The 22,915-nt window shown below is 49.4% G+C and overlaps 1 protein-coding gene across 3 annotated transcripts in view; it reads right to left on the minus strand.

The window, feature by feature from the left end:
* Nucleotides 1-877: 877 nt before the first annotated feature.
* Nucleotides 878-22,915, minus strand: part of LOC129859102 (phospholipid-transporting ATPase IB-like) — a 111,546-nt gene continuing 89,508 nt past the window's right edge. For all 3 annotated transcript variants that reach the window (XM_055928476.1, XM_055928477.1, XM_055928478.1), the window contains exons 32-36: nt 19,972-20,079; nt 16,799-16,887; nt 14,943-15,047; nt 3,549-3,643; nt 878-2,845 (exon numbers count right to left, since the gene is read on the minus strand). In XM_055928476.1, coding sequence (XP_055784451.1) covers nt 2,751-2,845; nt 3,549-3,643; nt 14,943-15,047; nt 16,799-16,887; nt 19,972-20,079 — 492 coding nt within the window. In that variant the 3' untranslated portion in view covers nt 878-2,750. The remainder of the gene's footprint in view (nt 2,846-3,548; nt 3,644-14,942; nt 15,048-16,798; nt 16,888-19,971; nt 20,080-22,915) is intronic.

The following is a 22,915-nucleotide window of genomic DNA, read 5'->3' on the forward strand; positions in this document are numbered from 1 at the left end:
CAGGAGCCGAACCACAAAACAGTCTCGGGGAGTGAGTAGCCAACATACACACTAGATATAGCACTCACACTGTTACACACACTCGTTGCCTCACACTCTTGGTCGTTCTCACACTCTCCCGTTCGTACACACAACATACAAATTATACTTAGTTACCATACCTTAATGCATATAAACACACTAATTACAGACAGAGACAGCCGTACCACCCAGTGTAGACAACACAAATACCGGTCACATCCATCACCAGACACATAACGCTGTGATATTAACAAAACACAACAATTACAGTCCCTAAACCCCAACTATTTCCTCTGTGCTCGGGAGGTGTATTCTTGGCAAATCTCTATGGAAACTTGGGGACTAAAGGGGGAAGTGGAGTTGAGTGGAGAGAGAAAGTAGAAGGCCGAGGGCGAGTCGTTTTAGGAAGGTGAAATGGATCTACTACTCATGCTGGGGAGGAGGAATGGATTCTCCATATTGGAGCAGAGCGGCTGCAGGCTGGAGCTGGAGCCAGGCTGCAGGCTGGGAGACATCCAAGAAGGTGGGCGTGGCATCCCCATGCTTATTCCTACTGATCGGGGACAGGAGTTTAATGGTGATGCTAACAGGACGTGGCTGGCTTGCATAGCATTCACAGCTTACATTCATAATGTATATTCGTTCACATTCCATCTCTCTCTGTGAAACTGGCCATAGGTTTACTATTTACTATGAGTGTTCATCTCATTCAACATGCTCTTAGCCTTCAATCACCTTGGGAATTTATTTACCCTCATGTCACAATGTTTTCATTGACCAAGAAACCTAAACGTCCTACTCTATCCTGCAGAACAAAAGTTCAGATTTAGTAAGTAAAAGTCAAGAAGCATTTAAATCATTGATTGATTATATTTAATGATTACATCTGAAATGTAGTAAAATTCCCTGACCCTTGCATTCCTTCCCTGAAGTGTCCTTAACACAGTTTACGAACGCACCACATAGGGTTGAAACCAACTACATTCTACAGAATATTTATTGAAATGTTAACTATGTGGACTCCAATATAGTGCTTATTGATGAAGTGGAAATGGAATGGACCACAACCCTAACATTTGTGAAGCATATGTAGCACCGGTTATTAGTTCACATCATGGAATATCCCTTTTGCCTCCAGCTAATATGGTCTATAGTCCAGTATGGGATAGATAGAAAATATAATAATATATATCTATCTATCAAGGAGCAGAAACACAGATATTAAAAGAGAAAGACGGAGACACAAGTCCATTTATTCAACAACAAAAGAAGTCCATAGCCGCAGATGAGAGGGGGGAGATAGGAGGTCGCTGAGCCAGAGAGGTAAGTGGGGATCCTTGTAGAGTAGTGGTCAGTATGGGTGGGGGTCCTTGTAGAGTAGTGGTCAGTATGGGTGGGGGTCCTTGCAGAGTAGTGGTCAGTATGGGTGGGGGTCCTTGTAGAGTAGTGGTCAGTATGGGTGGGGGTCCTTGTAGAGTAGTGGTCAGTATGGGTGGGGGTCCTTGTAGAGTAGTGGTCAGTATGGGGGGGGGGGGGGGTCCTTGTAGAGTAGTGGTCAGTATGGGTGGGGGGTCCTTGTAGAGTAGTGGTCAGTATGGGGGTGGGGGTCCTTGTAGAGTTGTGGTCAGTATGGGTGGGGGTCCTTGTAGAGTAGTGGTCAGTATGGGGGGGGGTCCTTGTAGAGTAGAGGTCAGTATGGGTGGGGGTCCTTGTAGAGTAGTGATCAGTATGGGTGGGGGTCCTTGTAGAGTTGTGGTCAGTATGGGTGGGGGTCCTTGTAGAGTAGTGATCAGTATGGGTGGGGGTCCTTGTAGAGTAGTGATCAGTATGGGTGGGGGTCCTTGTAGAGTAGTGGTCAGTATGGGTGGGGGTCCTTGTAGAGTAGTGGTCAGTATGGGTGGGGGTTCCCCCTCAGTGGCATCTCTGTGATCTTTGGCAGTGGGGCAGTGGGGCTCTCTTCTCTTCAGCTCTCAGAGAGGAATTCCTCCTGGGCCAGTATATGTTCAGTCTATATTTCAAAGTGCTCCTCCTCCTTCCTTCCTTCCCCGTCTCCCATCGTCACGGTGATGACGGACGAGCTAAACCCCGGCTCAAGAGAGCGAGATGAGAGGGAGTGTGGCCACACACACACACACACACACACACACACACACACACACACACACACACACACACACACACACACACACACACACACACACACACACACACACACACACGAGGGCAGATACATACAGTAGCACAGACAAGTGCAGACATACAAACGGACAAAGACGCACTGATGTGTAAACTAAACCCAGTCCATGCTATAATTAGATACACATTACAGTCTCTGTGGTTGATCTATTATGTCTGTTTGTGTGGCTGTGATTACTCGTGCCTGTGTGTCTGCGTGTGTGTGTGTGTGTGTGTGTGTGTGTGTGTGTGTGTGTGTGTGTGTGTGTGTGTGTGTGTGTGTGTGTGTGTGTGTGTGTGTGTGTGTGTGTGTAAGCAAGAGCGGAGACCAGTTTGGACAGTACAGACGGGTCTGGTCCCTTCCCTTTAGTCAGTGTTCCATGCCGAGCAACGGCCTCCAGGGGTCAAGGTCCCAGGTCAAAGTCAGTATAAGTTCCAATAAGGCCACAGCAGGGGTGATGCCTCAGCATCAGTCTGTCTCCGCTGCTGCCTGGGAAAACGTTGCCAAGATCCCCGTAGCCAGGTGGGCCAAGGGCGGGACGGTGGGGGGGGGGCTAGATACTGGGCCGTTGGCGGGTCGTGTCGTAGGATCGACACACCTGGGACTGAGACACCACCCCATGTTCCTCCTGGGAGAAGGCATAGCCATCTAGAGAGATGGAGAGGGGCGAGAGAAGGAGAGAGCGTGAGAGAGAAGGAAAAAGAAAGAAAGAGTGAGAGAGAGAAGGCAAGAGAGCGAGAGAGGTGAGAGAGATAGAGAGAAAGAGAGAGAGCAAGAGAGGTGAGAGAGATATGGAGAGAAAGAGAGAGAGCGAGAGAGGTGAGAGAGATATGGAGAGAAAGCGAGAGAGAGAGAGAGAGATATGGAGAGAAAGCGAGAGAGAGAGAGAGAGATATGGAGAGAAAGCGAGAGAGAGAGATATGGAGAGAAAGCGAGAGAGAGAGATATGGAGAGAAAGCGAGAGAGAGAGAGAGAGAGAGAGAGAGAGAGAGATATGGAGAGAAAGCGAGAGAGAGTGAGAGCGATTTGGAGAGGAAGCGAGAGAGTGAGAGCGATATGGAGAGAAAGGAGAGAGAGAGAGAGAGAGAGAGATATGGAGAGAAAGCGAGAGAGAGAGAGAGAGAGAGAGAGATATGGAGAGAGATACAGTAAGTACACACCTGTGTTGTCACCTACCGAGACAGTAAATTATATTTCCTAGAAAGTATATTATATTTACGATTAAGTATACTATATGACCGAGAAAGTATATTATATTTCCTAAACAGTATATTATATTACCTACAGAAAGTATATTAATTGTATACAGGGAATGAATACAAGTAGCCGAGGCCGGGACAGGGATACTCACGGGACACGTTGCTCTGTTGCACAGAGTTTTTGCACCCCACATTGGACGGTGTTTTCCTAAAAACCCGGGTCAACAGGTGGGCACGCTCGTTCAGACTGGAGGGGAGGAGACAGACAGGTCAGTCCAACAATCAAAGAACACACAGACACTCAGTGACAGGTCACAGCACCAATCACCCGGGAGACTCTCTGTTATTGACAGGTTAACGCGACCAACAGGACAGGTGGAAGTTCTACTCAGGAGACTAATTGTGTCCTAATACTTTCAGAAGCCTTCATTTCCTGAATGTCACTGACTTGCTACACTAGACATATTCATTCAATGAAACCTGGTCATAAGCAGCTCAGGTCCGCTCTGGTTCCATGTTCAACATAACGCTCACGTCCCAGAACACTGGATAACATGGCGCGCGCTCTGCTCTGCTGGCCAAAAGTTACTTGTCCAGCGTAGCAGGGAAAAAAACTACTGTTCCTGATACCCCAGTGTAGCTCCTATGTCAGCCTGTTGACTAGACCAGTGTAGCTCCTATGTCGGCCAGTTGACTAGACCAGTGTAGCTCCTATGTCAGCCTGTTGACTAGACCAGTGTAGCTCCTATGTCAGCCTGTTGACTACCCCAGTGTAGCTCCTATGTCAGCCTGTTGACTACCCCAGTGTAGCTCCTATGTCGGCCTGTTAGATTACCCCAGTGTAGCTCCTATGTCGGCCTGTTTGATTACCCCAGTGTAGCTCCTATGTCAGCCTGTTTGATTACCCCAGTGTAGCTCCAATGTCAACCTGTTTGACTACCCCAGTGTAGCTCCTATGTCGGCCTGTTTGATTACCCCAGTGTAGCTCCTATGTCAGCCTGTTTGACTACCCCAGTGTAGCTCCTATGTCGGCCTGTTTGACTACCCCAGTGTAGCTCCTATGTCGGCCTGTTTGATTACCCCAGTGTAGCTCCTATGTCAGCCTGTTGACTAGACCAGTGTAGCTCCTATGTCGGCCTGTTGACTAGACCAGTGTAGCTACTATGTCAGCCTGTTTGACTACCCCAGTGTAGCTCCTATGTCAGCCTGTTTGATTACCCCAGTGTAGCTCCTATGTCGGCCTGTTTGACTACCCCAGTGTAGCTCCTATGTCGGCCTGTTTGACTACCCCAGTGTAGCTCCTATGTCGGCCTGTTTGATTACCCCAGTGTAGCTCCTATGTCAGCCTGTTTGACTACCCCAGTGTAGCTCCTATGTCGGCCTGTTTGATTACCCCAGTGTAGCTCCTATGTCAGCCTGTTTGACTACCCCAGTGTAGCTCCTATGTCGGCCTGTTTGACTACCCCAGTGTAGCTCCTATGTCGGCCTGTTTGATTACCCCAGTGTAGCTCCTATGTCAGCCTGTTGACTAGACCAGTGTAGCTCCTATGTCGGCCTGTTGACTAGACCAGTGTAGCTACTATGTCAGCCTGTTTGACTACCCCAGTGTAGCTCCTATGTCGGCCTGTTGACTAGACCAGTGTAGCTCCTATGTCAGCCTGTTGACTACCCCAGTGTAGCTCCTATGTCAGCCTGTTTGATTACCCCAGTGTAGCTCCTACGTCAGCCTGTTGACTACCCCAGTGTAGCTCCTACGTCAGCCTGTTGACTACCCCAGTGTAGCTCCTATGTCAGCCTGTTTGATTACCCCAGTGTAGCTCCTATGTCAGCCTGTTTGACTACCCCAGTGTAGCTCCTATGTCGGCCTGTTGACTACCCCAGTGTAGCTCCTATGTCGGCCTGTTGACTACCCCAGTGTAGCTCCTATGTCGGCCTGTTTGACTACCCCAGTGTAGCTCCTATGTCGGCCTGTTTGACTACCCCAGTGTAGCTCCTATGTCAGCCTGTTGACTACCCCAGTGTAGCTCCTATGTCGGCCTGTTGAATAGACCAGTGTAGCTCCTATGTCGGCCTGTTGACTAGACCAGTGTAGCTCCTATGTCAGCCTGTTGACTAGACCAGTGTAGCTCCTATGTCGGCCTGTTTGATTACCCCAGTGTAGCTCCTATGTCGGCCTGTTTGATTACCCCAGTGTAGCTCCTATGTCAGCCTGTTGACTAGAGCAGTGTAGCTCCTATGTCGGCCTGTTTGATTACCCCAGTGTAGCTCCTATGTCAGCTTGTTTGATTACCCCAGTGTAGCTCCTATGTCGGCCTGTTTGACTACCCCAGTGTAGCTCCTATGTCAGCCTGTTGACTAGACCAGTGTAGCTCCTATGTCGGCCTGTTGACTACCCCAGTGTAGCTCCTATGTCAGCCTGTTGACTAGACCAGTGTAGCTCCTATGTCGGCCAGTTGACTAGACCAGTGTAGCTCCTATGTCAGCCTGTTTGATTACCCCAGTGTAGCTCTTATGTCGGCCTGTTTGATTACCCCAGTGTAGCTCCTATGTCAGCTTGTTTGATTACCCCAGTGTAGCTCCTATGTCAACCTGTTTGACTACCCCAGTGTAGCTCTTATGTCGGCCTGTTTGACTACCCCAGTGTAGCTCCTATGTCGGCCTGTTTGACTACCCCAATGTAGCTCCTATGTCGGCCTGTTTGATTACCCCAGTGTAGCTCCTATGTCAGCCTGTTTGACTACCCCAGTGTAGCTCCTATGTCAGCCTGTTTGATTACCCCAGTGTAGCTCCTATGTCAGCTTGTTTGATTACCCCAGTGTAGCTCCTATGTCAGCCTGTTTGACTACCCCAGTGTAGCTCCTATGTCGGCCTGTTTGACTACCCCAGTGTAGCTCCTATGTCGGCCTCTTTGATTACCCCAGTGTAGCTCCTATGTCGGCCTGTTGACTAGACCAGTGTAGCTCCTATGTCAGCCTGTTGACTAGACCAGTGTAGCTCCTATGTCAGCCTGTTTGACTACCCCAGTGTAGCTCCTATGTCAGCCTGTTTGATTACCCCAGTGTAGCTCCTATGTCGGCCTGTTTGATTACCCCAGTGTAGCTCCTATGTCGGCCTGTTGACTAGACCAGTGTAGCTCCTATGTCAGCCTGTTTGATTACCCCAGTGTAGCTCCTATGTCGGCCTGTTGACTAGACCAGTGTAGCTCCTATGTCAGCCTGTTTGATTACCCCAGTGTAGCTCCTATGTCAGCCTGTTGACTACCCCAGTGTAGCTCCTATGTCAGCCTGTTTGATTACCCCAGTGTAGCTCCTACGTCAGCCTGTTGACTACCCCAGTGTAGCTCCTATGTCAGCCTGTTTGATTACCCCAGTGTAGCTCCTACGTCAGCCTGTTGACTACCCCAGTGTAGCTCCTATGTCAGCCTGTTTGACTACCCCAGTGTAGCTCCTATGTCAGCCTGTTTGACTACCCCAGTGTAGCTCCTATGTCAGCCTGTTTGACTACCCCAGTGTAGCTCCTATGTCAGCCTGTTTGACTACCCCAGTGTAGCTCCTATGTCGGCCTGTTGACTACCCCAGTGTAGCTCCTATGTTGGCCTGTTTGACTACCCCAGTGTAGCTCCTATGTCGGCCTGTTTGACTACCCCAGTGTAGCTCCTATGTCAGCCTGTTGACTACCCCAGTGTAGCTCCTATGTCGGCCTGTTGACTAGACCAGTGTAGCTCCTATGTCGGCCTGTTGACTAGACCAGTGTAGCTCCTATGTCAGCCTGTTGACTAGACCAGTGTAGCTCCTATGTCAGCCTGTTTGATTACCCCAGTGTAGCTCCTATGTCGGCCTGTTTGATTACCCCAGTGTAGCTCCTATGTCAGCCTGTTTGACTACCCCAGTGTAGCTCCTATGTCGGCCTGTTTGAGTACCCCAGTGTAGCTCCTATGTCGGCCTGTTTGACTACCCCAGTGTAGCTCCTATGTCAGCCTGTTGACTAGACCAGTGTAGCTCCTATGTCGGCCTGTTGACTACCCCAGTGTAGCTCTTATGTCAGCCTGTTGACTACCCCAGTGTAGCTCCTATGTCAGCCTGTTGACTACCCCAGTGTAGCTCCTATGTCAGCCTGTTTGACTACCCCAGTGTAGCTCCTATGTCAGCCTGTTGACTACCCCAGTGTAGCTCCTATGTCGGCCTGTTTGACTACCCCAGTGTAGCTCCTATGTCGGCCTGTTTGACTACCCCAGTGTAGCTCCTATGTCAGCCTGTTGACTACCCCAGTGTAGCTCCTATGTTGGCCTGTTGACTAGACCAGTGTAGCTCCTATGTCGGCCTGTTGACTAGACCAGTGTAGCTCCTATGTCAGCCTGTTGACTAGACCAGTGTAGCTCCTATGTCGGCCTGTTTGATTACCCCAGTGTAGCTCCTATGTCGGCCTGTTTGATTACCCCAGTGTAGCTCCTATGTCAGCCTGTTTGATTACCCCAGTGTAGCTCCTATGTCAGCCTGTTGACTAGACCAGTGTAGCTCCTATGTCGGCCTGTTTGAGTACCCCAGTGTAGCTCCTATGTCAGCTTGTTTGATTACCCCAGTGTAGCTCCTATGTCGGCCTGTTTGACTACCCCAGTGTAGCTCCTATGTCAGCCTGTTGACTAGACCAGTGTAGCTCCTATGTCGGCCTGTTGACTACCCCAGTGTAGCTCTTATGTCAGCCTGTTGACTAACCCAGTGTAGCTCCTATGTCAGCCTGTTGACTACCCCAGTGTAGCTCCTATGTCAGCTTGTTGACTACCCCAGTGTAGCTCCTATGTCAGCCTGTTTGATTACCCCAGTGTAGCTCCTATGTCAGCCTGTTTGACTACCCCAGTGTAGCTCCTATGTCAGCCTGTTTGACTACCCCAGTGTAGCTCCTATGTCGGCCTGTTGACTACCCCAGTGTAGCTCCTATGTCGGCCTGTTTGACTACCCCAGTGTAGCTCCTATGTCGGCCTGTTTGACTACCCCAGTGTAGCTCCTATGTCGGCCTGTTGACTAGACCAGTGTAGCTCCTATGTCAGCCTGTTGACTACCCCAGTGTAGCTCCTATGTCGGCCTGTTGACTAGACCAGTGTAGCTCCTATGTCGGCCTGTTGACTAGACCAGTGTAGCTCCTATGTCAGCCTGTTGACTAGACCAGTGTAGCTCCTATGTCGGCCTGTTTGATTACCCCAGTGTAGCTCCTATGTCGGCCTGTTTGATTACCCCAGTGTAGCTCCTATGTCAGCCTGTTGACTAGACCAGTGTAGCTCCTATGTCGGCCTGTTTGATTACCCCAGTGTAGCTCCTATGTCAGCTTGTTTGATTACCCCAGTGTATCTCCTATGTCAGCCTGTTGACTAGACCAGTGTAGCTCCTATGTCAGCCTGTTTGACTACCCCAGTGTAGCTCCTATGTCAGCCTGTTTGACTACCCCAGTGTAGCTCCTATGTCAACCTGTTTGACTACCCCAGTGTAGCTCCTATGTCAACCTGTTTGACTACCCCAGTATAGCTCCTATGTCGGCCTGTTTGACTAACCCAGTGTAGCTCCTATGTCGGCCTGTTTGACTAACCCAGTGTAGCTCCTATGTCGGCCTGTTTGACTACCCCAGTGTAGCTCCTATGTTAGCCTGTTTGACTACCCCAGTGTAGCTCCTATGTCGGCCTGTTGACTACCCCAGTGTAGCTCCTATGTCGGCCTGTTTGACTACCCCATTGTAGCTCCTATGTCGGCCTGTTTGATTACCCCAGTGTAGCTCCTATGTCAGCCTGTTTGACTACCCCAGTGTAGCTCCTATGTCGGCCTGTTGACTACCCCAGTGTAGCTCCTATGTCGGCCTGTTTGACTACCCCAGTGTAGCTCCTATGTCGGCCTGTTTGATTACCCCAGTGTAGCTCCTATGTCAGCATGTTGACTAGACCAGTGTAGCTCCTATGTCAGCTTGTTGACTACCCCAGTGTAGCTCCTATGTCAGCCTGTTTGACTACCCCAGTGTAGCTCCTATGTCAGCCTGTTTGACTACCCCAGTGTAGCTCCTATGTCAGCCTGTTTGATTACCCCAGTGTAGCTCCTATGTCAGCCTGTTTGATTACCCCAGTGTAGCTCCTATGTCAGCATGTTTGATTACCCCAGTGTAGCTCCTATGTCAGCCTGTTTGACTAGACCAGTGTAGCTCCTATGTCGGCCTGTTTGATTACCCCAGTGTAGCTCCTATGTCGGCCTGTTTGATTATCCCAGTGTAGCTCCTATGTCGCCCCGTTGACTAGACCAGTGTAGCTCCTATGTCAGCCTGTTGACTAGACCAGTGTAGCTCCTATGTCGGCCTGTTTGATTACCCCAGTGTAACTCCTATGTCAGCATGTTTGATTACCCCAGTGTAGCTCCTATGTCGGCCTGTTTGACTACCCCAGTGTAGCTTCTATGTCGGCCTGTTTGACTACCCCAGTGTAGCTCCTATGTCGGCCTGTTGACTAGACCAGTGTAGCTCCTATGTCAGCCTGTTGACTACCAAAGTGTAGCTCCTATGTCGGCCTGTTGACTAGACCAGTGTAGCTCCTATGTCGGCCTGTTGACTAGACCAGTGTAGCTCCTATGTCAGCCTGTTGACTACCCCAGTGTAGCTCCTATGTCAGCCTGTTGACTACCCCAGTGTAGCTCCTATGTCAGCCTGTTGACTACCCCAGTGTAGCTCCTATGTCAGCCTGTTGACTACCCCAGTGTAGCTCCTATGTCGGCCTGTTGACTAGACCAGTGTAGCTCCTATGTCAGCCTGTTAACTAGACCAGTGTAGCTCCTATGTCGGCCTGTTTGATTACCCCAGTGTAGCTCCTATGTCAGCCTGTTTGACTACCCCAGTGTAGCTCCTATGTCAGCCTGTTGACTAGACCAGTGTAGCTCCTATGTCGGCCTGTTTGATTACCCCAGTGTAGCTCCTATGTCAGCTTGTTTGATTACCCCAGTGTAGCTCCTATGTCAGCCTGTTGACTAGACCAGTGTAGCTCCTATGTCAGCCTGTTTGACTACCCCAGTGTAGCTCCTATGTCAACCTGTTTGACTACCCCAGTGTAGCTCCTATGTCGGCCTGTTTGATTACCCCAGTGTAGCTCCTATGTCAGCCTGTTTGACTACCCCAGTGTAGCTCCTATGTCGGCCTGTTTGACTACTCCAGTGTAGCTCCTATGTCGGCCTGTTTGATTACCCCAGTGTAGCTCCTATGTCGGCCTGTTTGATTATCCCAGTGTAGCTCCTATGTCGCCCCGTTGACTAGACCAGTGTAGCTCCTATGTCAGCCTGTTGACTAGACCAGTGTAGCTCCTATGTCGGCCTGTTTGATTACCCCAGTGTAACTCCTATGTCAGCATGTTTGATTACCCCAGTGTAGCTCCTATGTCGGCCTGTTTGATTATCCCAGTGTAGCTCCTATGTCGCCCCGTTGACTAGACCAGTGTAGCTCCTATGTCGCCCCGTTGACTAGACCAGTGTAGCTCCTATGTCGGCCTGTTTGACTACCCCAGTGTAGCTCCTATGTCGGCCTGTTTGATTACCCCAGTGTAGCTCCTATGTCAGCCTGTTTGATTATCCCAGTGTAGCTCCTATGTCAGCCTGTTTGACTACCCCAGTGTAGCTCCTATGTCAGCCTGTTTGACTACCCCAGTGTAGCTCCTATGTCAGCCTGTTTGACTACCCCAGTGTAGCTCCTATGTCAGCCTGTTTGACTACCCCAGTGTAGCTCCTATGTCAGCCTGTTTGACTACCCCAGTGTAGCTCCTATGTCAGCCTGTTTGACTACCCCAGTGTAGCTCCTATGTCAGCCTGTTTGACTACCCCAGTGTAGCTCCTATGTCAGCCTGTTTGATTACCCCAGTGTAGCTCCTATGTCGGCCTGTTTGATTACCCCAGTGTAGCTCCTATGTCGGCCTGTTGACTAGACCAGTGTAGCTCCTATGTCAGCCTGTTTGACTACCCCAGTGTAGCTCCTATGTCAGCCTGTTTGACTACCCCAGTGTAGCTCCTATGTCAGCCTGTTTGACTACCCCAGTGTAGCTCCTATGTCAGCCTGTTTTACTACCCCAGTGTAGCTCCTATGTCAGCCTGTTTGATTATCCCAGTGTAGCTCCTATGTCAGCCTGTTTGACTACCCCAGTGTAGCTCCTATGTCAGCCTGTTTGACTACCCCAGTGTAGCTCCTATGTCAGCCTGTTTGACTACCCCAGTGTAGCTCCTATGTCAGCCTGTTGACTACCCCAGTGTAGCTCCTATGTCAGCCTGTTTGACTACCCCAGTGTAGCTCCTATGTCAGCCTGTTGACTAGACCAGTGTAGCTCCTATGTCAGCCTGTTGACTAGACCAGTGTAGCTCCTATGTCAGCCTGTTTGACTACCCCAGTGTAGCTCCTATGTCGGCCTGTTGACTAGACCAGTGTAGCTCCTATGTCAGCCTGTTTGACTACCCCAGTGTAGCTCCTATATCAGCCTGTTGACTAGACCAGTGTAGCTCCTATGTCGGCCTGTTTGACTACCCCAGTGTAGCTCCTATGTCGGCCTGTTTGTGCTATCATGCCAACTCTTTGTCACTAATTGTCAATGACGGCAAGGGAGTTGGCACTTGCAAGAGCACAAACAAATCTGGGACCAGGCTATCATTTCATCATCTCCTTTCCTTTATGGACACATATAGGTGAAAAGACTGAATCTGTTTCCACCATATTGCTAAGACCTTTCAGACCTTCAGATCTGTGGTCTTGAAGGAAAGAGAGAAGTGAGAATAGATTATCTAGTTCTATTAGGGTTAAAGAAGTCAGTCTGGCATCCACCCCTGCCTAGACCTGACCCCAAGATAAGTCTACTTTTTGATGTGATGACCAGAGTCATACCTGATAGGGTAGAGTCTAGGCCAGGGGTGGGCAAACTTTTTGGCTCGAGGGCCATATTGGGATTTAGAAATTCAACAGAGGGACGTATTTTTTGGGGGACCAATTGTTTGTTAAAATCAATTTGCAGGAGCTTCCCGAGTGGCGCAGCAATCTAAGGCGTCACTACAGACCCGGGTTCGATCCCAGGCTGTGTCACAGCTGGCCGTGACTGGGAGACCCATGAGGCGGCGCACAATTGGCCTAGCGTCGTCTGGGTTAGGAGAGGGTTTGGCAGGTCGAGATGTCCTTGTCCCATCGCGCTCTAGCTACTCCTGTGGCGGGCCGGTAGCATGCACTCTGACACGGTCGCCAGGTGCACAGTGTTTCCTCTGACACATTGGTGCTGCTGGCTTATGGGTTAAACGGACAGTGTGTCAAGAAGCAGTGCGGCTTGGCTGAGTCATGTTTTGGAGGACACACGGCTCTCGACCTTCACCTCTCCCGAGTCCGTACGGGAGATGCAGAGATGGGAAAAGACTAACTACTAATTGGATACCACGAAATTGGGGAGGAAAAGGGGAAGAGGGGGGGGCATACTTTTGCCCCCCCTGGTCTAGGCATTTGTCTTGGCTGGTACTGAAGAGCAGATTGACATTCAGTTAATCCAATCACATCTCATTATGTGACTGACACTATTTTTCCAGACAACACACCATCATCGCTCCTCTACCTCAATGACCAAAATAACCAGCCCCATTCCTGCCCTTGTTAACACACACACACACACACACACACACACACACACACACACACACACACACACACACACACACACACACACACACACACACACTCCCCCAGCCTTCCTCTCTCTCAATCCTCCTCCTACCCATCTTCCTCCTCCTCATCACTAATGGCAACGCTAAACATTGTGATAACGGTCTGTATCCAAATGGAACAGATTGTTTCCTCCGAATAGAATGCTTTTACAGGATGCTCCTCAGATTGTCGAATTCCGCTGTGGAACACGGTAGGTTACTTCTCTAGATCAGGCAGCCAATAAGGCCTTATATCATCACATGAGAGGGGTTTTCCTAGCACTGGGCACGGGCCTGATTTGATCCACAGAGTGTGTGGACCGGGGCCAGCCTCCCCAAGGTCACACTTCTGAGCAAGCAGCTGGGACCCGCTCCTTACGGTACCACAGGGAACCTAGAACTGGCGTGTTTGGCAAAGCCTGAAATAAAGTTTTGCAACCGTATCATTCGCCAAAGAAAATGAGGTCTGCTAAATGAATAATAAGGTGAATGATTGAAGAATGAATGGATAGACGAACACATAAACAAATAAACATAGAAATAGCACATATTTAAACTATGACTGAATCCTGCTGCATGTCGGCCCCTGTACTGTCGCTGTCTGGAAGGGCATTGAGACTTCAAACAGTCCAAGGATGCGCCACATCTAAATACTTCCCCAGAGAAACTTTGGTCCTCTACCTTTCCCACCCCCACCCTCGTCCCAACCCTCTCCTGGTATGAAATACAAATACAGATGTGTGCGTTTCTCCTCTGTTCCTCTCTGAAACTCCTCCTCAGTGTTATCCATGGTCGTTGCTGGGGCCCCTCCTGGTTCCTACACATGTTGGGAGCAGGTTAAGCCCAGGACAAGGCCCTCACCTCAGGGCTAGGGAAGGCTGTGCGCGTCCCCTGTCCAAAAACAACGCCCTGCCTCCCCTCCCTGTCCCTGAGCACCTCCCCGCGCCAGCTCTGTCCAAGCCAGTTCTCTGCTCTGGACAGGATTGTTAGCCGTCTCACTGGATGACTGAGGACTATTGTTCCTGCCCAAAGCCCACCAAAGAGCCCCATCCCCAGCCAATATCCCACATAACAGCCCCTCAAATGGCCAAACCTCAGTCTTCCATCTCCCACTCCACTTCTCAACCTAATACCTACAATGTTCTAAACCCAATCTAACGGTTTCCACCCTGAGCTGTTCTACTGCTTCTCTTATGACAGATATGACTATAAACACACAATACAAACTAACACAAACGGCTCTCTCTAACACACAACCACAGAAGCTACAGTACGCCCAGTCCACACACCCAGTCCTTACAGCAGTGGAAACCTGTCCACTTCCTGACTCGAGAGAATCAAATGGAGGGATACAAAAAAAGACAGAAAGAAAATAAAAACATTTAACATGAGACATGAGTACTGAGGTGGGTGAGTGAGTGAGTGAGAAGAGGGGAAGAAAGATCACCACACACAGGTCAGAGGTCACACAGTTAGACAGGTCAAACCAAGCCAAGGTGTGTGTGTGTGTGTGTGGGGGGGGGGGGGGGGGGGGGGGGGAGTCTGTGCTCTGAGCTGTGGGACTAGGGGACCTCAGCTTTGGCTTTGGCCCTGTGGATGGGTCAACCAGGTTACCAAGAGGTTACCAAGAGGTTAGAGGGCCATGGTTACAGCACTGGTCTTCTCTCATACAAACAGTCATATAAACACGCACATTAATCTTACAGACTCGTAACAAAATCCCTGAAGGGTGTTTCCCCCTCAGTCCAAGGAATTATCATGATCTCTGATACGGCATGAAAATGATATTAACTATGTCACAGTAAATTATGTAGAGCTCCCGTCTGTGGCCTCCCAACTGTGATCCCATGATGCAGTGTGTGTGTGTCTGACCTGCGTCCGCTGGCGTCTCTGAGCACAGCGGCCCCCGGGTCAACAGCCCTGGCCTCCAGCTCCTGGACCTCTTCCAGAAGAGACTTCTTCACAGTGCGACGCCCCCTACAACACATTCACAGGGTTCTATTGCTTATTAGTCCCACCAGGACTTCACTGTTTCTTTGGTGATATCCGCAGGCAAAAAGGCTTGATTTTGCTGCAGCAATTCTGATTTAACCATTTTATGCAGTAAAAGTGATGGGGATTGGTTAAAATTGCAAGTCCTCTTTTTGTAGTATGGTGATCAGACAGTTTTATGCGATTTTTTGAAATGTGACTTTTTTTATGTTTATATAATATGCATGTGTGTGTTTCAGACCCCTTAAATTTTCCCACATTTTGTTACATTACATCCTTATTCTGAAATTGATTAAAAAATGTTTTTCCATCAATCTACACACAATAACCCATTATTTTTGCATATGTATAAAAATATCACATTTACATAAGTATTCAGACCCTTTACTCAGTACTTTGTTGAAGCACCTTTGGCAGCGATTACAGCCTTGAGTCTTCTTGGGTATGATGCTACAAGTTTGGCACACCTGTATTTGGGGAGTTTCTCACATTGTCCTCTGCAGATCCTCTTAAGCTCTGTCAGGTTGGATGGGGAGTGTCGCTGCACAGCTATTTTCTGGTCTCTCCAGAGATGTTAGATTGGGGTCAAGTCCTGGGTCTGGCTGGGACACTCAAAGACATTCAGAGACTTCTCCCAAAGCAACTCCAGCGTTTTCTTGGCTGTGTGCTTAGGGTCGTTGTCCTGTTGGAAGGTGAACCTTCACCCCAGTCAGGTCCTGAGCGCTCTGGAGCAGGTTTTCATCAAGGATCTCTTTGGACTTTGCTCCGTTCATCTTTCCCTCGATCCTGACTAGTCTCCCAGTCCCTGCCGCTGAAAAACATCCCCACAACATGATGCTGCCACCATGCTTCACCTTAGGGATGGTGCCAGGTTTCCTCCAGAAGTGACTCTTGACATTCAGGCCGAAGAGTTCTATCTTGGTTTCATCAGACCAGTGTAGCTTGTTTTTCATGGTCTGAGAGTCCTTTAGGTGCCTTTTGGCAAACTCCAAACGGGCTGCCATGTGCCTTCTACTGAGGAATGGCTTCCGTCTGGCCACTCTACTATAAAGGCCTGATTGGTGGAATGCCGCAGAGATGGTTGTCCTTCTGGATGGTTCTCCCATCTCCACAGAGGAACTCTGGAGCTCAGAGTGACCATCGGGTTCTTGTTTAAGAATGATGGAGGCCACTGTGTTCTTGGGGACCTTCAATGCTGTAGAAATATTTTGGTACCCTTCCCCAGATCTGTGCCTCGACACAATCCTGTCTCGGAGCTCTACGGACAATTCCTTCGACCTCATGGCTTAGTTTTTGCTTTGATGTGCACTGTCAACTGTGGGACCTTATATAGACAGGTGTGTGCCTTTCCAAATCATGTCCAATCAATTTAATTTACCACAGGTGGACTCCAATCAAGTTGTAGAAACATCTCAAGGATGATCAATGGAAACAGGATGCACCTGAGCTCAATTTCGAGTCTCATAGCAAAGGGTTTGAATACTTATGTAAATAAGGTATCTGTTTTTTATTTTAAGAAATTTCTAAAAACGTGTTTTTACTTTGTCGTTATGGGGCATTGTCTGTCGATTGATGAGGAATTAGATGTATTTAATCCATTTTAGAATAAGGCTGTAACGTAACAAAATGAGGAAAAAGTCAAGTGGACTGAATACTTTCCGAATCCACTTTACCTGTTCATACGCATGTAGGTATTGATTTTGATCGTACATATGCAGTGTAAGTGTGTTACTCACGCGTTCCAGGCAAAGTCTTTGAGTAGACAGGCTGTTGGCACCAGGACCAGCCCCAGCCAGAAGTGCCAGCAGTGCATCACCCTGTCAGCCTGCAAAAAACAAACACACGCAACATCAACATCACACACACCCACCGTCAACATCAGACACAAACACACTTTATCAACATAACACACACACACCCACCGTCAACATCACACACACACACCATCGTCAACATCACACACACCATCAACATCGCAAATCATCAACATAACAAACACACACACCATCAACATAACACACACACACCATCAACATAACACACACACCATCAACATAACACACACACACACACAACGTCAACATAACACACACAAGGTCAACATACAGTCAACCACGCACACACACAACGTCAACATAACGCTCACACAACGTCTCACACACACACACACGTCTCACACACACGTCAACATAACACACAAACACACACGTCAACATAACACACACACACACGTCAACATAACACACACACACACGTCAACATAACACACACACACACGTCAAAATAACACACACAACGTCAACAACGCACACACACCTAACGTCAACAACGCACAGGTCAACATAACACACACACGTCAACACACACACACACACACACACACACACGTCAATATACACACGTCAACACACACACACGTCAACACAACATCAACATAACACACAACACACACACACACAACACACACGTCAACACAACACACACGTCAACACAACACACACGTCAACACAACACACACAACATCAACACAACACACACAACATCAACACACACACACACACAACGTCAACACACACAACGACAACACAAATACACACAACGACAACACAAATACACACAACGACAACACACATACACACAACGTCAACACACACAACGTCAACACACACAACGTCAACACACACAACGTCAACACACACAACGTCAACACACACAACGTCAACACACACAACGTCAACACACACAACGTAACACACACAACGTAACACACACCAAATCAACATAACATTCACACCATATCACACACATACACAACATAACACAACATTCCAGCAACAAGTTAGACAGATACTCTTCATTGAGTAACTACTAGGGTCTCCTCCCTCTGTTATCCAGCTGCAGTCAGTCGCGATGACCTCTGACCTCTGACCTCTAACCCCGACTCTCGGGGTTAATCATCCTCTCTGCCTCTCTCTCAATCAGCTACATCTTCCTTTCTATCTCTCCACTCAGATTCTCTCCATCTGTATGTATCCCCCCCCCCCCTTGTCTTTCTACATGGTATTCATTTCTGACACCATATGCTGAATACCAGTAACAGTTAGCTGAATATGCCCTGGCAACAAAGCCCATCTCTCTACTATACTACATTAATACAACTGGACACTGTGCTGTAGTCTACCTTGTACTGACTAACTAGCTACATCCTTAGTCGCTGTTATGAGGCTGTAGTTCAGAGATGGTCAGAGATAGATAGTTTGGGCCAGACACAGCTGACATTCCCAGGAAGATTCTCCGGACTGAATTGGAAAACCGTTATGAAACATTCCCTGCGACACACCCAGAGATGCTCAGACTACACACACACACACATTCCCTGTCTGACACACACCCACAGACAACCGAACAGACTGTCAGTCTCCGACTAACACCTCCACGTATACGTACATACACACATTCTCTGTCTGTCAAAACACCAACACATACAGACACGGTCTCCGACAAACACCGACACAAACACAATTATTAGAAGCGTTGACAGAGCCCTCAACGAACAGCCCAGTATTCAGTATTCATCCCTTATAGGAAGATGAATGCAGCGATAGGGGGAGCAAGGGAGAGGAGATCAGAATGTGTGACGGGGGAAGCGATGCAGAGAATGAGAGGAGCGGGAGAGGTGGGGTGAGGGAGGGGTTGCGACGGGGGAGAGAGGTGGGGTGAGGGAGGGGTTACGACGGGGTAGAGAGGTGGGGTGAGGGAGGGGTTGCGACGGGGGAGAGAGGTGGGGTGAGGGAGGGGTTACGACGGGGTAGAGAGGTGGGGTGAGGGAGGGGTTGCGACGGGGTAGAGAGGTGGGGTGAGGGAGGGGTTGCGACGGGGGAGAGAGGTGGGGTGAGGGAGGGGTTACGACGGGGTAGAGAGGTGGGGTGAGGGAGGGGTTGCGACGGGGTAGAGAGGTGGGGTGAGGGAGGGGTTGCGACGGGGGAGAGAGGTGGGGTGAGGGAGGGGTTACGACGGGGTAGAGAGGTGGGGTGAGGGAGGGGTTGCGACGGGGGAGAGAGGTGGGGTGAGGGAGGGGTTACGACGGGGTAGAGAGGTGGGGTGAGGGAGGGGTTGCGACGGGGGAGAGAGGTTGGGACGGGGAGAGAGAGGTTGGGTGAGGGAGGGGTTGGGACGGGGAGATATGTGGGGTGAGGGAGGGGTTGGGACGGGGAGAGAGGTGGGGTGAGGGAGGGTGAATGTGTTTCTCAGTTCCCCAATTGGACGGAGCAGCTGCAGGGGTTATTCATGTTCCTAATTTCTGACACAAATTGAATTAATGGTCTGAAGGGGGCTGAGACCCCCCCCCCCCCTCACAGTGGGGTACCACCACACTAGCCCCCTAAAAACCCTCAATCAGGGGGTCCCCCATAGACACACACTCACCGGTCCTCCACCAGCCCTGCACAGCCAATCCCACCCACTCTAGAGTCAACACCTCCAGAGCAGGCCGTAAAAGCCTGGGGCTCAGGTGACGGCGCAGCAGGTGCAGAGGGCCTGCAGAGCGGGCTGGCAGGGTATGAATCTCCCTGGGGCTCCAGCAGTGCTGACATGGAACACCCAGAAGGCCAGCCGCCCTGGCGCCGGGCGTAATGAAGGGTTATTATCCCCCACCATCCCATTACCGAAATGACTGACACGTTTGGGGAGAGCTGGGAGGTGGAAAGCACTAAGTCCATATAGAACAGGTCCACAGAGCTGTTTCTAAACTATTATGACATATTTACAGCATGGTCTGAGGCGGGGGTTTTGGGGCTGACCGCACACCTCTACCGGGCACCTCAGCTTTTCAAGTCAACAGGGCACTGTGGACGCGGCTTCGTTGAACAGAAGAAGAGACAATTTGAACCATGAGGAGGAGGAGACTTGCCTGGCCTTGCATGTCAGGAGCGATGGGGATGGACGGCCAGAAAGTAGAGTAGACCGTGAAGAAGAGCCCCCAGAGAATCATACTGCCCCACACCGCCAGGTGGGAGAACTATAGGGAGAAGAGAGGGGGAGAGAGAGAGGGAAGGGAGGAGGAGGGAGGGGGAGAGGGAGTGGACGGGGGAGGGAGAGAGAGGAAGAAGAAAGGAAGGGAATAAAATAGAGGAAGTGAGGTCACATAGTTAGTTACTGTACATACTGCATATAGACAACCTTGTCCTTGAGTGTCGCCCCTCCTCTCTGTGGCTCTCCCCTCCTCCCCCTCTGTACGGGGCAGTGGTGGGAAAAAGTACCCAATTGTCATACTTGAGTAAAAGTATAGATACCTTAATAGAAAGTTACTCAAGTAAAAGTAACCAAGTAAAATACTAATTGAGTAAAAGTCTAAAAGTATTTGGTTCTAAATATACTTAAGTATCAAAAGTAAATGTAATTGCTAAAATATACTAAAGTATCAAAAGTAAAAGTATAAATAATTTCAAATTCCTTCTATTAAGCAAAGCAGACGGCACCATTGTCTTGTTTTTTAAATGTACGTATAGCCAGGGGCACGTTCCAACACTCAGACATCATTACAGATAGCCAGGGTCACACTCAGACATCATTTATAAAAGATGCATGTGTGTTTAGTGAGTCCAGATCAGAGGCAGAAGGGATGACCATGTGCTGTATTGATAAGTGTGTGAATTGGACCATTTCCCTGCCCTGCTAAACATTCAAAATGTAACGAGTACTTTTGGGTGTCAGGTAAAATGTATGGAGTAAAAAATACATAATTTTCTTTAGGAATGTAGTGAAGTAAAAGTTGTCCAAAATATAAATAGTAAGGTAAAGTACAGATACCCCCAAAAATGACTTAAGTAGTACTTTAATGTATTTTTACTTAAGTACTTTACACCACTGGTAAGGGGACACTGTGTGAATTCCTATGGGACCCTGCTTCACTACCGGTGGGTTGGGGGGGGGTGTTATGTGGACAGCAGAACGGACGGGGGGTGTCAACACCCACCTCTACCCCCTCACCGCAGTAGGAATGAGCTGAGATGGCTGTAACACATGGCAAGGACTGTGTGTGTATGTACAGTATATAGTCGGTGCTGTCTCTCTATACTAGAGTATACCTCTCACTGTCAGCTGTCAATCTGTAGACTGCCATCCATCTGCAGGCTGCCTTCCATCTGCAGACTACCATCCATCTGTAGGCTACCATCCATCTGCAGGCTGCCTTCCATCTGCAGGCTACCTTCCATCTGCAGGCTACCTTCCATCTGCAGGCTACCTTCCATCTGCAGGCTACCTTCCATCTGCAGGCTACCTTCCATCTGCAGGCTACCTTCCATCTGCAGGCTACCTTCCATCTGCAGGCTACCATCCATCTGCAGGCTACCTTCCATCTGCAGGCTACCTTCCATCTGCAGGCTGCCTTCCATCTGCAGGCTACCTTCCATCTGCAGGCTACCATCCATCTGCAGGCTGCCTTCCATCTGCAGGCTGCCTTCCATCTGCAGGCTACCTTCCATCTGCAGGCTACCATCCATCTGCAGGCTACCTTCCATCTGCAGGCTACCTTCCATCTGCAGGCTACCTTCCATCTGCAGGCTACCTTTCATCTGCAGGCTACCTTTCATCTGCAGGCTACCTTCCATCTGCAGGCTGCCTTCCATCTGCAGGCTGCCTTCCATCTGCAGGCTACCTTCCATCTGCAGGCTACCTTCCATCTGCAGGCTACCTTCCATCTGCAGGCTACCTTCCATCTGCAGGCTACCTTCCATCTGCAGGCTACCTTCCATCTGCAGGCTACCTTCCATCTGCAGGCTACCTTCCATCTGCAGGCTACCTTCCATCTGCAGGCTACCTTCCATCTGCAGGCTACCTTCCATCTGCAGGCTACCTTCCATCTGCAGGCTACCTTCCATCTGCAGGCTACCTTCCATCTGCAGGCTACCTTCCATCTGCAGGCTACCTTCCATCTGCAGGCTTCTATGTGCTACTATACAGTCGTGGACAAAAGTTTTGAGAATGACACAAATATTAATTTCCACAAAGTTTGCTGCTTCAGTGTCTTTAGATATTTTTGTCAGATGTTACTATGGAATACTGAAGTATAATTACAGGCATTTCATAAGTGTCAAAGGCTTTTATTGACAATTACATAAAGTTGATGCAAAGAGTCAATATTTGCAGTGTTGACCCTTCTTTTTCAAGACCTCTGCAATCCGCCCTGGCATGCTGTCAATTAACTTCTGGGCCACATCCTGAGGATTGACCACAAGTTCTCAAAGGGATTAAGGCTCAATGGGAGTTAGTAAAAATATTGCTGTTTTGTTCCCCGAGCCACTTAGTTATCACTTTTGCCTTATGGCAAGGTGCTCCATCATGCTGGAAAAGGCATTGTTCGTCACCAAACTATTCCTGGATGGTTGGGAGAAGTTGCTCTTGGAGGATGTGTTGGTACCATTCTTTATTCATGCCTGTGTTCTTAGGCAAAATTGTGAGTGAGCCCACTCCCTTGGCTGAGAAGCAACCCCACACATGAATGGTCTCAGGATGCTTTACTGTTGGCATGACACAGGACTGATGGTAGCGCTCACCTTGTCTTCTCCGGACAAGCTTTTTTCCAGATGCCCCAAACAATCAGAAAGGGGATTCAGAGAAAATGACTTTACCCCAGTCCTCAGCAGTCCAATCCCTGTACCTTTTGTAGAATATCAGTCTGTTCCTGATGTTTTTCCTGGAGAGAAGTGGCTTCTTTGCTGCCCTTCTTGACACCAGGCCATCCTCCAACAGTCTTTGCCTCACTGTGCGTGCAGATGCACTCACACCTGCCTGCTGCCATTCCCGAGCAAGCTCTGTACTGGTGGTGCCCCGATCCCGCAGCTGAATCAACT

Source organism: Salvelinus fontinalis, chromosome 7 (assembly GCF_029448725.1).
Source record: "Salvelinus fontinalis isolate EN_2023a chromosome 7, ASM2944872v1, whole genome shotgun sequence".
NCBI classification, from domain to species: Eukaryota; Metazoa; Chordata; class Actinopteri; order Salmoniformes; family Salmonidae; genus Salvelinus; species Salvelinus fontinalis.